We start from the raw sequence: 11795 nt of genomic DNA on the forward strand, positions 1-11795 counted from the left end.
GAGTTTATTGACGTGGGTGCCTTCTAAATTTTGTACGAGTTGCCATTGTAAGTAAATTAATAATACGTTACTGGTTTGGGCCGAAACAGAACTTCATTGCGTAGCAAAAACTAATGGACGACGGATTTATGTTCAACTGTGCGAATAAATAGGTACTTTAATACATACGTGAATATTTACCGGTCATTACACAATCGGATTAAAGTGCTCGCATTTAAATAAACAGTTACCAGCAAAGCGTTAGGGTCCAAGGTGCAAAACATTTCGTTGCGCTACGAAAGGTTCGAGATTTTGGACCATACTTTATTAAGTGCGAATTATTCGGACACGAATTGTCCAACATAATCCTTTACTGATATTTTAGCTTAATATAGTAATAGCAAAAATAAGAAAATATTAGACGCTTCTTGTATACATTTTATTGTAAAAAATAACAAATTGCCAGTGTTATCACTTTATAGTAGCCACTAATTCTAATACATAATATCAGTGAATCCCATCCCATGCCGATTTTAAAATTCCAAAGTAGGTCGAAATTGGCGGATAACTCGATGTAAATGGCCGCCGATGGTCTGTAACGTAAAGGAAAAACTTATTCTTTATTAATTAAATGTTTTCGTAACGCAATCTGAACGCATGGATTAGAACACTTGGTCGACTTTTCAATGACCGCATTGTAGATCTTCTGAACTTTGGGAAGCGGTAGCACTTCGTCAGGTAACAGCGATAACCCCAAAGCCAAGCACAGCGGCCCCTCTTGATAATTTACAACGTTTTCAACAATGATCATATGATTCTCTTCGTCGCTTCCACACAAATGGGAGAGCAAATGGTCCTTGAACTCTTCTCGAAAACATTTCTTCATCTGGTCGAGGTCTCCGCAGTCTTCATCGTGCAGTTCGAGGTAAAATTTGGAAATTGCACTGCCAACCTGTACGGGTGATCGGTTGCGGGAATTGAGGAGTATTAACGTGAAGTGTAGGCGAATGTGTTCGGGTAGGGCCTCGAAGGGCTTGACGGAATTGTCCCATAACTTAACGAACTCGATGAAAACGGCGTCGTTGGCAAACTTGCAGTTGATGAACGAAGTGCAGAGTTCAGAAATCAAAGTGTGAGTGATTTTCGGGTAGACTGACAGGTTGTGTCGAATTATCCCGAAAATTTTGGGTAGATTGTCCCGATTCGAGTTCAGTAGGTAGCTCGAGGCGAATGAGCACATTCGTTCTTGCAGGTGTCCAGTAAAGAGATGTGCGCGGATCAAATCCATGCAGAATTCTTCGGGTAAAAGCGCGATGGACTCCGAACAGATTGCGGCGAGTATTTTGCATCGGTTTTCCTCGATGACGTCGGCTGAGGCTAGTCTGTCCAAGGACTTCCACGCGAATGAAATGTAGTCAGAGTAAGACTGCTTTGAAACCCTCTTCAGCCGTACTATTGGTATTTTAAAGGCATCCACGTCATCGGCATCAATCATCTTCATTAGTTGTTGCACCAATTCCCACATGTGGGCGTCTGGATTTCGTAAAAAGTTATTGAGGACGGATTGCAGCAGGGATTTGCGAATTGAGGCATTCTTCTCGCTATTCGTTAGACGACCCAAGACACTCTTAGTCGAGGATTTGCTCAATAATTTGAGTGAGAGGTAAACGGAATGTTTCCGAACCGAAACCGCTCGTTCGCCTAATTTGTTGAGAAAACTGGGGAGTCTGCGCTCTGCCGTGTTGTGCGCTATGTGATACAAGGATTTTTGCGCGAATTGCATGTAATCGCCTTGGCAGAAACGTAAAATGGGATCAAAACCGCTCAGTGCGTGGTTGAAATATCGAAAACATGACGGTATTGCCTGTTGAAGGTTGTAGTTGGGATTCTCGAGGTTCGCAACGGGTTCCTTGGGGAAGAATTGCTCGGCAAACATCACGAAATCTTCGCTCGTTGAGACGAATGACAAGATGTACATGGCGAAGCGTCTGCCATCGTCACCTTCAGTTGGGTTGTCAATCTCTTCCTTGCAAAGCTCGGCGATCTTCAGGCGCAGGTTTGAGTCAGCGACATTTCCAAACAAATGCTTCAAGGCATTGAGTGAGGTGTAGCACTTAAACATATTTTGAGTGAACGATTCCAAGCGCTCAAACATGCTCGATGGATAACACTTAATCACTCTCGTCAGCTGAGGTAAAATATGACTTTTGGTGAAAAGCAGCTCAACCAGATTCACCTCGCAAGCCTTATCATATTCGTTAAGCACACAGTCAATTGCAACTTGGATGGATGTCGAATAATAATCGATCTCTTGTAACGTTGCCATCAGTGCGTCAAGAGCAGCTTTAAGTGAGAAGACCGACATCCTGGCCCTTGGATGGCGAACGTTCCACTGGTAAATGCAATGAAGGAAGTAGACGTAGTGATCTTTTAGCTCTTCGTCTTTAAAACACGAAGGAATAACCTCGTAAAACGTATTCAAACAGCGTTTTTCGTACTCCGGATTGAAGCACAACAAGTTATAGCGACCGTAACTAATTTTCACGTACAACTTCAAATGCTCGCCGATTGGCTGATCGTTTCGCAAACTAAAATGCACAAGTGCGATAATAAACTTCTCAGCCATCATGCTCGATGCGTAATTAACACCACACGCTTGAATCAACTGCCTTAGAGGTTTCCAGTGCTCTTCACCTAGTGTTTCCAACTTGAACTCCTGATGCAAAATCTCAAAGAAGGCCTGCTTAACACTAACGTGGTCATTTTTGTGTTTGCTCGCGACATACTCGCAAACATCAACCAATGCGACCAAATCACTGTTAACTTTACAAGTGCGCACCAAGGCGGTGACGAGTTTCGCGCGGTCCTTCATGTTGGAAGCACAAGAAAGCTTCTTCTTCAGTAGACCAATGGATTCGTCGCAGTTCATGAAACTAACCCACATCTCCTCGGAGAGCCCCTTGGGTTTGCCGTGCGTCTGCATCCAGCTCCTCTTGAAATCTGGAGACATCCACTGGAAAACCTTCGGCACTAGCAACTCCGAGAAACTCAGCAAGTCTGCGCCGTAACGCTCCTCGAACGCGTGCATTAAAACGTCGAGCTTCTCCCCATTCGACGAAAGAGGATCCAGTAAAGACAAAAGTTCGTCCAAATTATTCCAGAAGTCTTTGAGCGATTTCGGTAGCAAGCTCGATAGTACCCCGGCCATTTCTTTGGGGAGACACCTGCCGATTTCATCCTCGACCAGCAAACTGTGTAACTTTCCCGCGTGTTCCACAAAGAGTGCTTTGTTGGAGAACAAAAACCGGCGAGTTGCCCGTTTTCCCAATCTGAAACGTTGCGTGCACTTGTCGCCCAATTCGATCACAATCGAGGGGTTGCTCTTCATGAGGTAACGGAAAACATACGCGTACTTTTCGCCCAGATTAACGTTAGGGTTGCGCAGTTTTTCGAGGATGGTTAAAGTTTGGGATGGATTCCTTTGGATTGTGAGTAGTAGTTGCTTAGGTGTCAGCTCCACTTTGTTCATCTCCAAGGTTTTCAAAATCAAATCCTCACTGCAACTAGGAAGTAATTTCGCCGCGAAATATAATCCGTAAGCTTCCATAACGCAATGAAAATATTCGTCCCCTTTCGCCGGGTGCTCTAGAACCACAGCTAATCTGCTTAACAATTTAAGCTTTGCGTTGTAGGAGATATTCGGGAAAATTTCGGTTACTAAACTCTCCCCGGTTACATTTTCACAAATATATCTTATAAACCGAACATCTTTTAAGACCTTTCCTATCACAGCCGCGTTTTCATTGTTAAGTAATTTCAACATCTCGGCGTGATTTTTGAAAAAAATTACCGCGTCCGCTTGGAAGGTCTCTTCTAAAGCTGTGGATGGGCGAATCGCGCCCAAATCGATGGCGGAATTGCGATTTTGATATAGAAGTTTGAATAAGCGTTTCTTCCTTTCGGCAATCGTAACTCCATCCAGCGAATGAAATGCAGAAATAAATTCATCTGTACCCAACGCCATGACACCTGCAAAAATAGATAAGTAATTTAAAAAAATCTTCCACTCAATGGTTAAAATATTCATTTTACGTCTTATATAATAAATAACTATTGGCTATTTAGCGGAATTTAATTAGATTCAATTGTATTTAATGAGCAAAATGTACTTAATGGAATTTATGTGTAAAGAGTGTCCCACGACCCGGAAAATACGGTTTTTACTAATTCCTGTTGTGCGAAATACGAAATGTAAATATACCCTACTCAACAAACTGCATAGAAATTGCAATTAGACAACCATATTCGATGTACTACAAACATTTTCGCACCCATAACAGACGAATGCTTATGCAAAACTTTGTATTTTTAAAAATTGGAAATAATATATTATAATATTTGTATATAAAATACTTATGGGCATTTAAAGAGTGGATGTGTGGACTCTATAAACAAAACCAAACAAGATACTTAACAAAAATATTTAATGTAGGTAGGTACCACAAATATGACAATTCCAACCATCACAATCGAGCCCACAATAGACATATTATTATGTAGAAATTTTCTTTAAAAAATTGGATTTTTGAAGCAGAGAAAGGTTCGCTTCTATGTGGTTTGTAAACTCTGTAAACCGAGCTGAAAAAAAATTAAATAAGGAGACAAACATATTTTAAATAGTGTTACATCCTTAGGTATTCTTCGCATTAAACGAAGTAAGTGTAATTATGTAGATCATTTTGGTAGAAAAATAAAACTGAACAATAAAAAATTATTGATAGATTAATACTTTCTTAAGCCCACCCTAGAAAAATACCTGCCACCCCTGCTACTTCATCTTGGTGTATATATGGTTACTTGAGGAAGAAATTAAGCAGATATAGTATAGTGCAGAGCTGGGCAGAATACTTTCAAAAAGTATTTGAATACTAAATACTTTTACGTCCAGCACAAGCGAATAGTAGATACAGATACATTGAAAAGTATTCAAATACTTTAGAATGTATTCGAATACTTTCAAAAGTATTCTAATACTATAAAAAGTATTCGAATACTTTGAAAAGTATTTCATTATACTTTGAAAAGTATTCGAATACAGTAAAAAGTATTCAAATACTTGTCACTCAAATACATTAAAAATTTAAAATAGTATACTAGATAAAAGGCTTAATACTACTTAAAAAATCAAGTTATACTTTGTATGGGGTTAGCTTTTTTTATATTTCTATTGTTATATACAAATTTAAGGGGAGTAAAAGCGTATTATTATTATTATATTATTATATAGGAGGTACCTACCAGGACCTTTCTTATACCAGTTATATCCTTAAGAATACGTGTACCAGTTTTCAAAGCGATCGTACGTCGTGCACATGATACGTACGCCTTTCTGAAATTAATCCTAGCGATTTTGGATCAGATCCATTTTTGACCATCCGTTTGTCCGTGTGCATGATAACTTGTTTAGAAACGTGCCATCGCTTTGAAAATTGGTACACATGGTTTTAAGGATATAAGAAAGGTCCCTATTGTTTTTAAGTTACGTAGACTATCGAGTTCGGTATTCAGATGTATCGGATTTTTATATTTGATTTTGTGACAATGGAAACTTTCCCTAAACATTTCCAAATTGTTCTCAAATATTTGAATAACTTAAAAGTACTGTCTTTATTTGAGGCCGGAAAAAAAATTGTCTGAGATGGAGATCGATCGAGAGTCCATAATTTCAAACAGTTTGAAGATTGGGCTACTAGATCAAAAGTTACAGCCCTTTGAATTTTTTTCGATATTTGTTTTTTGTCCATAACTTTTTATTGAGAGGTCTAATCGAAAACGTACGAATTGTTTTGGATTCTACGCACCAAAATTAATATGAAAAGGTGTTTTCCCGAGAAATTTTGGTGCAGTCGATTTTTGGTAAAAAAAGGAAGGTTGTACACTGCCTTTTTTTGAGGCACTCAAAAAAAATTGTCTCAGATCGACCCGGAAAAAAATTTTTCTTATAGAATGTGGCCTGTAGAATCCATAATTTCAAACAGTTCCAAGATTGGGCTACTAGTTCAAAAGTTACAGCCCTTTGAATTTTCTTTCGAAATTGGTTTCTAGTCTATAACTTTTGATTGAGAAGTCTGATCGAAAAAGTACGAATTGTTTTGGATTCTACGCACCAAAATTAATAAGAAAAAGTGTTTTCCCGAGAAATTTTGGTGCAGTCGATTTTTGGTAAAAAAGGAAGGTTGTACACTGCCTTTTTTTGAGGCCCTCGAAAAAAAAATTGTCTCAGATCGACCCGGAAAAAAATTTTCTTATAGAATGTGGCCTGTAGAATCCATAATTTCAAACAGTTCCAAGATTGGGCTACTAGTTCAAAAGTTACAGCCCTTTGAATTTTCTTTCGAAATTGGTTTCTAGTCTATAACTTTTGATTGAGAAGTCTGATCGAAAAAGTACGAATTGTTTTGGATTCTACGCACCAAAATTAATAAGAAAAAGTGTTTTCCCGAGAAATTTTGGTGCAGTCGATTTTTGGTAAAAAAGGAAGGTTATACACTGCCTTTTTTTGAGCCCCGAAAAAAAAATTGTCTCAGATCGACCCGGAAAAAAAATTTTCTTATAGAATGTGGCCTGTAGAATCCATAATTTCAAACAGTTCCAAGATTGGGCTACTAGTTCAAAAGTTACAGCCCTTTGAATTTTTTTTCGAAATTGGTTTCTAGTCTATAACTTTTGATTGAGAAGTCTGATCGAAAAAGTACGAATTGTTTTGGATTCTACGCACCAAAATTAATAAGAAAAAGTGTTTTCCCGAGAAATTTTGGTGTAGTCGATTTTTGGTAAAAAAGGAAGGTTATACACTGCCTTTTTTTGAGGCCCGAAAAAAAAATTGTCTCAGATCGACCCGGAAAAAAAATTTTCTTATAGAATGTGGCCTGTAGAATCCATAATTTCAAACAGTTCCAAGATTGGGCTACTAGTTCAAAAGTTACAGCCCTTTGAATTTTTTTCGAAATTGGTTTCTAGTCTATAACTTTTGATTGAGAAGTCTGATCGAAAAAGTACGAATTGTTTTGGATTCTACGCACCAAAATTAATAAGAAAAAGTGTTTTCCCGAGAAATTTTGGTGCAGTCGATTTTTGGTAAAAAAGGAAGGTTATACACTGCCTTTTTTTGAGGCCCGCAAAAAAAATTGTCTCAGATCGACCCGGAAAACAAATTTTCTTATAGAATGTGGCCTGTAGAATCCATAATTTCAAACAGTCCCAAGATTGGGCTACTAGTTCAAAAGTTACAGCCCTTTGAATTTTCTTTCGAAATTGGTTTCTAGTCTATAACTTTTGAATGAGAAGTCTGATCGAAAAAGTACGAATTGTTTTGGATTCTACGCACCAAAATTAATAAGAAAAAGTGTTTTCCCGAGAAATTTTGGAGTAATCAATTTTTGGTAAAAAAAGGAAGGTTAAGTATTCAAATACTATGCGAAGTATTCGAATACTTCTCAAAGTATTCAAATACTTTACGAAGTATTCGAATACTAAAACTTTTGTGAAACTATTTGAGTTACAAGTACAAATACTGCTTCCGTAAAAGTATTTAATTATAAAGTATTTGAATACTTTAAAGGATTTGAATACTAAAAAGTATTTACAAAATCGAATACTGCCCAGCTCTGAGGATGGGCCGCCTAATGCACAATGTAGAAAAGTACAATTTGCTACAGTCACTAAAAGATACCTATATAGTTGGTTATTTTCCGTACAGAGAAATAGTTGGTCCTTTTATACCTTACAACAGGAACTAGGCTCAATATTGCATTTATGCAGTTGGAGTACCCTGAAGAAAATCCCAGCAGAGCAAAACACCCTTTAATATACCGATCAACATTAAATATCTGGCGTTAGGAGTGACAGCGCAACATTCACTAAAAGTGCGTATATTAGTAAAGGATGCGGGATTAAGCTTTTACAGGTGCTGGTGCTTGTCAGCTGTCATTGAAGGTTGATATTTACTTTAGTTTAATGGGAAAATAAAGGCTCCACTGTTTACAGACTACCGTTTGGAAATAGCATTTCCGAAAATGTAATCCTTTTACCGCCGTGGGTTGGTGGATTTCCTTTCATATTTTACATCTCCAAACTTACGCACTATTACTTAATGAATCAAAGTTGGAAAAATAACAAAACACGGTCCTTTTGTCTTACTCAGATTTAGCAAACACGTATCGCGTTGAATAAGATAAACATAAAAGATAAGTTAAAGAAGCAAGGAAATAAGTACTTTTGGTCAGTGTCGACATGGGGCGCGAGATGTACTGTATACAAATGAGGCAAGTATAAATTTTCAAATAACTCTCGAGCTATAAAAGACAGTAAAGTCAACAAAATATTTTATTCCTTTGGTTTTATAGGTATCCTGAGCACAATCGCATAGTCTTTTATTTTGTAACCGTATAATTTTCCTGTTCAAAAATGTGATTGATGGCCACAGTTCGCGATGGAAGAAAAAAGTGCAAAAAATATGGGCGGCGTTCGGAATTTCAAATACGAAACAAAAACACCCTTACAATGTGCTATTTTAATAAATAATCCCAGAGTGTGTCATAATTTCTGTTCAAAAATGTTTCAATCTTCATAAAGTGATCAATTTAGTGGCGTGTTTTCTGCGGGCAAAAGTTTTGTATCGAGTTTCATAATTGAATAAGCGTCGCAAGTGAATGGAAAACTAGGTTCTAACTAACACTTTTATGCATGTAACGGCTTTCATTCCCGTTCATTTCAGACTTTGATTATGGCGTAATTGCATCGGGTTATTTTCAATTTTCGCTATCCGTGCACGGATAGAGGTTGCTCCTTTCATACAAAAGAGCTTGACACAACTTTTAACTATTAGCCTACTCTCGTTTAGATCGAAATTGCTTTTTAATTGCACTATATTCTACACGTTTCAACATTAAAGCTCCTTCGAGAGTGGAAAAAGAAGACTCCATGTACGGGTTGGATTCTGTAGCGAAGCCCTTGCATTCTTTTCATAACTTGCCTGCAATTTTTCAGAGACGGCATCGGTAAACACTCATCAACAAAGTTATTAACACTAATCTGCAACATTCTACCCATTATTTAGTCAGATGAGATGCAACGGATGTTTCAGAAATTAAACGAATCTCTCTGTCGCTCACAGAATATAGTTTGGTCGTTACAATCCCGGAGGTGAAAAGGGATTTATAAATTTTTTTCCCGATTATTTAAAAATTGCCTATACACGGTTTCTAAAGTGAATTTTCGGAATTTATCTAAATGGAAGGAGTTGCCCAGCATACATAAAAGTACGGAAGTGTAGAAGGGCCATTCGAGATATTAATTTACAGATTAAACCTTTGATTATAAAATACATTTTTTGTACTACTAGTTTTACTTTTAGTAATTTTTCTAGTTACTTTTTGAGTTAGAATCCCCAATACTATTTTTTTAGTTACGTTTCTGGTGACTTTTTGCGTTAGGATCGGCTTTGCTACTCTTTTAGTAACTTGTCTGGTTACTTTTTGGTGTAAGATCCGCATCGCATTACTACTTTTTGGTAACTTTTCTGGTGAATTTTTGTGTTCGGAATTTCGGATCAGTATTACTACTCCTTTAGTTACTTTTCTGGTGACTTTTTGCTGTAGGATCGGCATTACTGCTTTTTGGTAACTTTTCCTGAGTTTTTCGTTAGGATTCGCCCTACTGATCGTTTTCATTTTACTTTCTTTCCTTAGACGACCATGTCAAGCAAATTTCTCCAAAATATAAAAAACCGGGTTCCACTGCAAATTCGCAATAAAAAAAATTTCACATCGGCTTTAGGTTTAGGTCCGTTTTAAGTTTATAGAACTTTCAATTTTATCGGAAGCATTTCGTTTTAATTTTTCCATCTTCCTTTGGGAGGGTTAATTTGTACGAATTTGTGCCCTCTCTTGTGCAAATTTTATTAGTGATCTGGAAAGTATTTATATTCTTGAAAAAAACAGTTTATTTGCATTTGGTGTCAGTTTACTGGTCTCATTGTAACATTTCCAATTTTATAAAAAGAAAATACACCATAACATTTAATTTGTACAATTTATAACGAATCTCGTATCGTGACAATCGTGCTAATTAGTATCAAGTATAATCTGAACTATTCCGACTTGGACTAATTAACATTGCGAAAACGTCGTATTCCCAAAATTGGTAAGCAATCGGCTAACAAGGAAAAAAGTACACAATTAAATAACAAAGAGTGTTTATACCATAGAGCAAAATAAATAAGTGTTTGGTTGTAGTTAAAGCAATTAAAACTCCGATTTTAACGCAATGTTTAAAGAAAAGAAAAACGAATAATAATTGCGTCGTTGGTTGGCACTTATAATTGAGGTAGAAAATGAACAAGTAGACCGAGTCCTATTTAATTTTCCATTTGCAGCATCTCAAAGTTTAAATGATTTGTGAAAACTTTTTATGTCCGAGAAATGTTTCTATTGTCGACATTTTATATGAAGGGTAGGAAGTGTAATCTAGCGTGGAAAATGTTGAAAAGGTTGAAATCAAGAGGTATGTTTCGATAAGTTACGGACCGAAAAGTCCATATTACAGGATTTGGCTTCCGTGAAAGGATATCGAAGCCTATATACTCGGTTACAAAGGATATTTCGCAGTCACTCTTCGTTATGAGACCCCCAACGAAAATCCCATGTATCCACTATTCTCGCCATTTGGCTCGTCCAAAAGGTTCATTCAAATATGACATTACTTTTGTGTATTGTACAAGTGCGAAAACTTGGCCGCGCGTTTGCAAAACGACTTAGGTACCCATTCTGGCAGAGTTTGCATGTAATGCGGTTGTTTGGAATGGAAGATATTCACAAACTTCATTGTAAAGTACAGGTAACAAAGTAATTATTAAATAAAGCTTTCATCCGACCATAATTTCAGACAGCATAGCGCAAAAACGTAATAAAGTACTTCCTCTGGATTTTGTTATAGAATTACTGCAGGAAGGAAAACCCAACATGCACAATAAACGACACGAGAACATTTTTCAACTTGAAACGCGACCCAAGTGTTGTTTACTTCAGCCTGAAATATTGCTGTAAAGAAAGATGTACAAGAAAAATGATATCCGTAACCCAGATTTCTATACGAAATAACGCTCAAACAGCGTGAATTTAAATTTTGTGATTCTATTTGAACAAACACTTTTCAAGGTTTCACGCTTTAATTATCTCCACTCCGAAAAACAAATACGGCTAATTAATATCTGCATCAGATGTTTCGAAATGCAACTTTTAAATTGAAACTGTTTTTCATTTACAAAATTAGATGCTATCTATTAAGCGATTAAATTTCGCGCAAATGGAAATCAATGGCCATGTGGAAATTATTAAACGCCTGGGAACTGAGTGTTCGGTGCATATAAGCCTATAACCTTTTATTAGTACCACTTTATCTTTCCGCCACAGATTAACATCGCCAATACGAGGCTTAAATTGACGTGCAATTGCGAATAATACGTCAGCGTTATTGACGTGCGTGCGATGTTGATGACGTGGATCAGACTTAACCATTTCGAATTTTGTCCTAATGGAGCTCAGGACAATTCAATTTTATACAGAAGACAGGAGGTAGCTAACATCTAAATTTACTTTGCAAATTGGAATCGCGGCCCTAAGATCCTCCAAACAGCAAAGCATTAAAAGCATTCGAGTCTACATGTCAACGTTTCAAAAATAATACCAACAAATTACTTTCTCTGAGGCAATATGAATAGTACGTGAACAACTCAGACGTTATTTGATCAATTTTCA

At 37.0% G+C, this 11795-nt stretch overlaps 1 protein-coding gene across 1 annotated transcript; it reads right to left on the bottom strand.

Annotated features, from left to right (window-relative positions):
- Positions 1-402: 402 nt before the first annotated feature.
- LOC116182255 lies at positions 403-4004 on the bottom strand. The gene has a single exon (XM_031502775.1). The coding sequence runs from the start codon at positions 4001-4003 to the stop codon at positions 593-595; it is 3411 nt and encodes a 1136-aa protein (XP_031358635.1). The 5' UTR covers position 4004; the 3' UTR covers positions 403-592.
- Positions 4005-11795: the final 7791 nt, after the last annotated feature.

The sequence above is a fragment of the Photinus pyralis genome, unplaced genomic scaffold, assembly GCF_008802855.1.
Source record: "Photinus pyralis isolate 1611_PpyrPB1 unplaced genomic scaffold, Ppyr1.3 Ppyr1.4_unclustered_Scaffold4447, whole genome shotgun sequence".
Lineage (NCBI taxonomy): Eukaryota > Metazoa > Arthropoda > Insecta > Coleoptera > Lampyridae > Photinus > Photinus pyralis.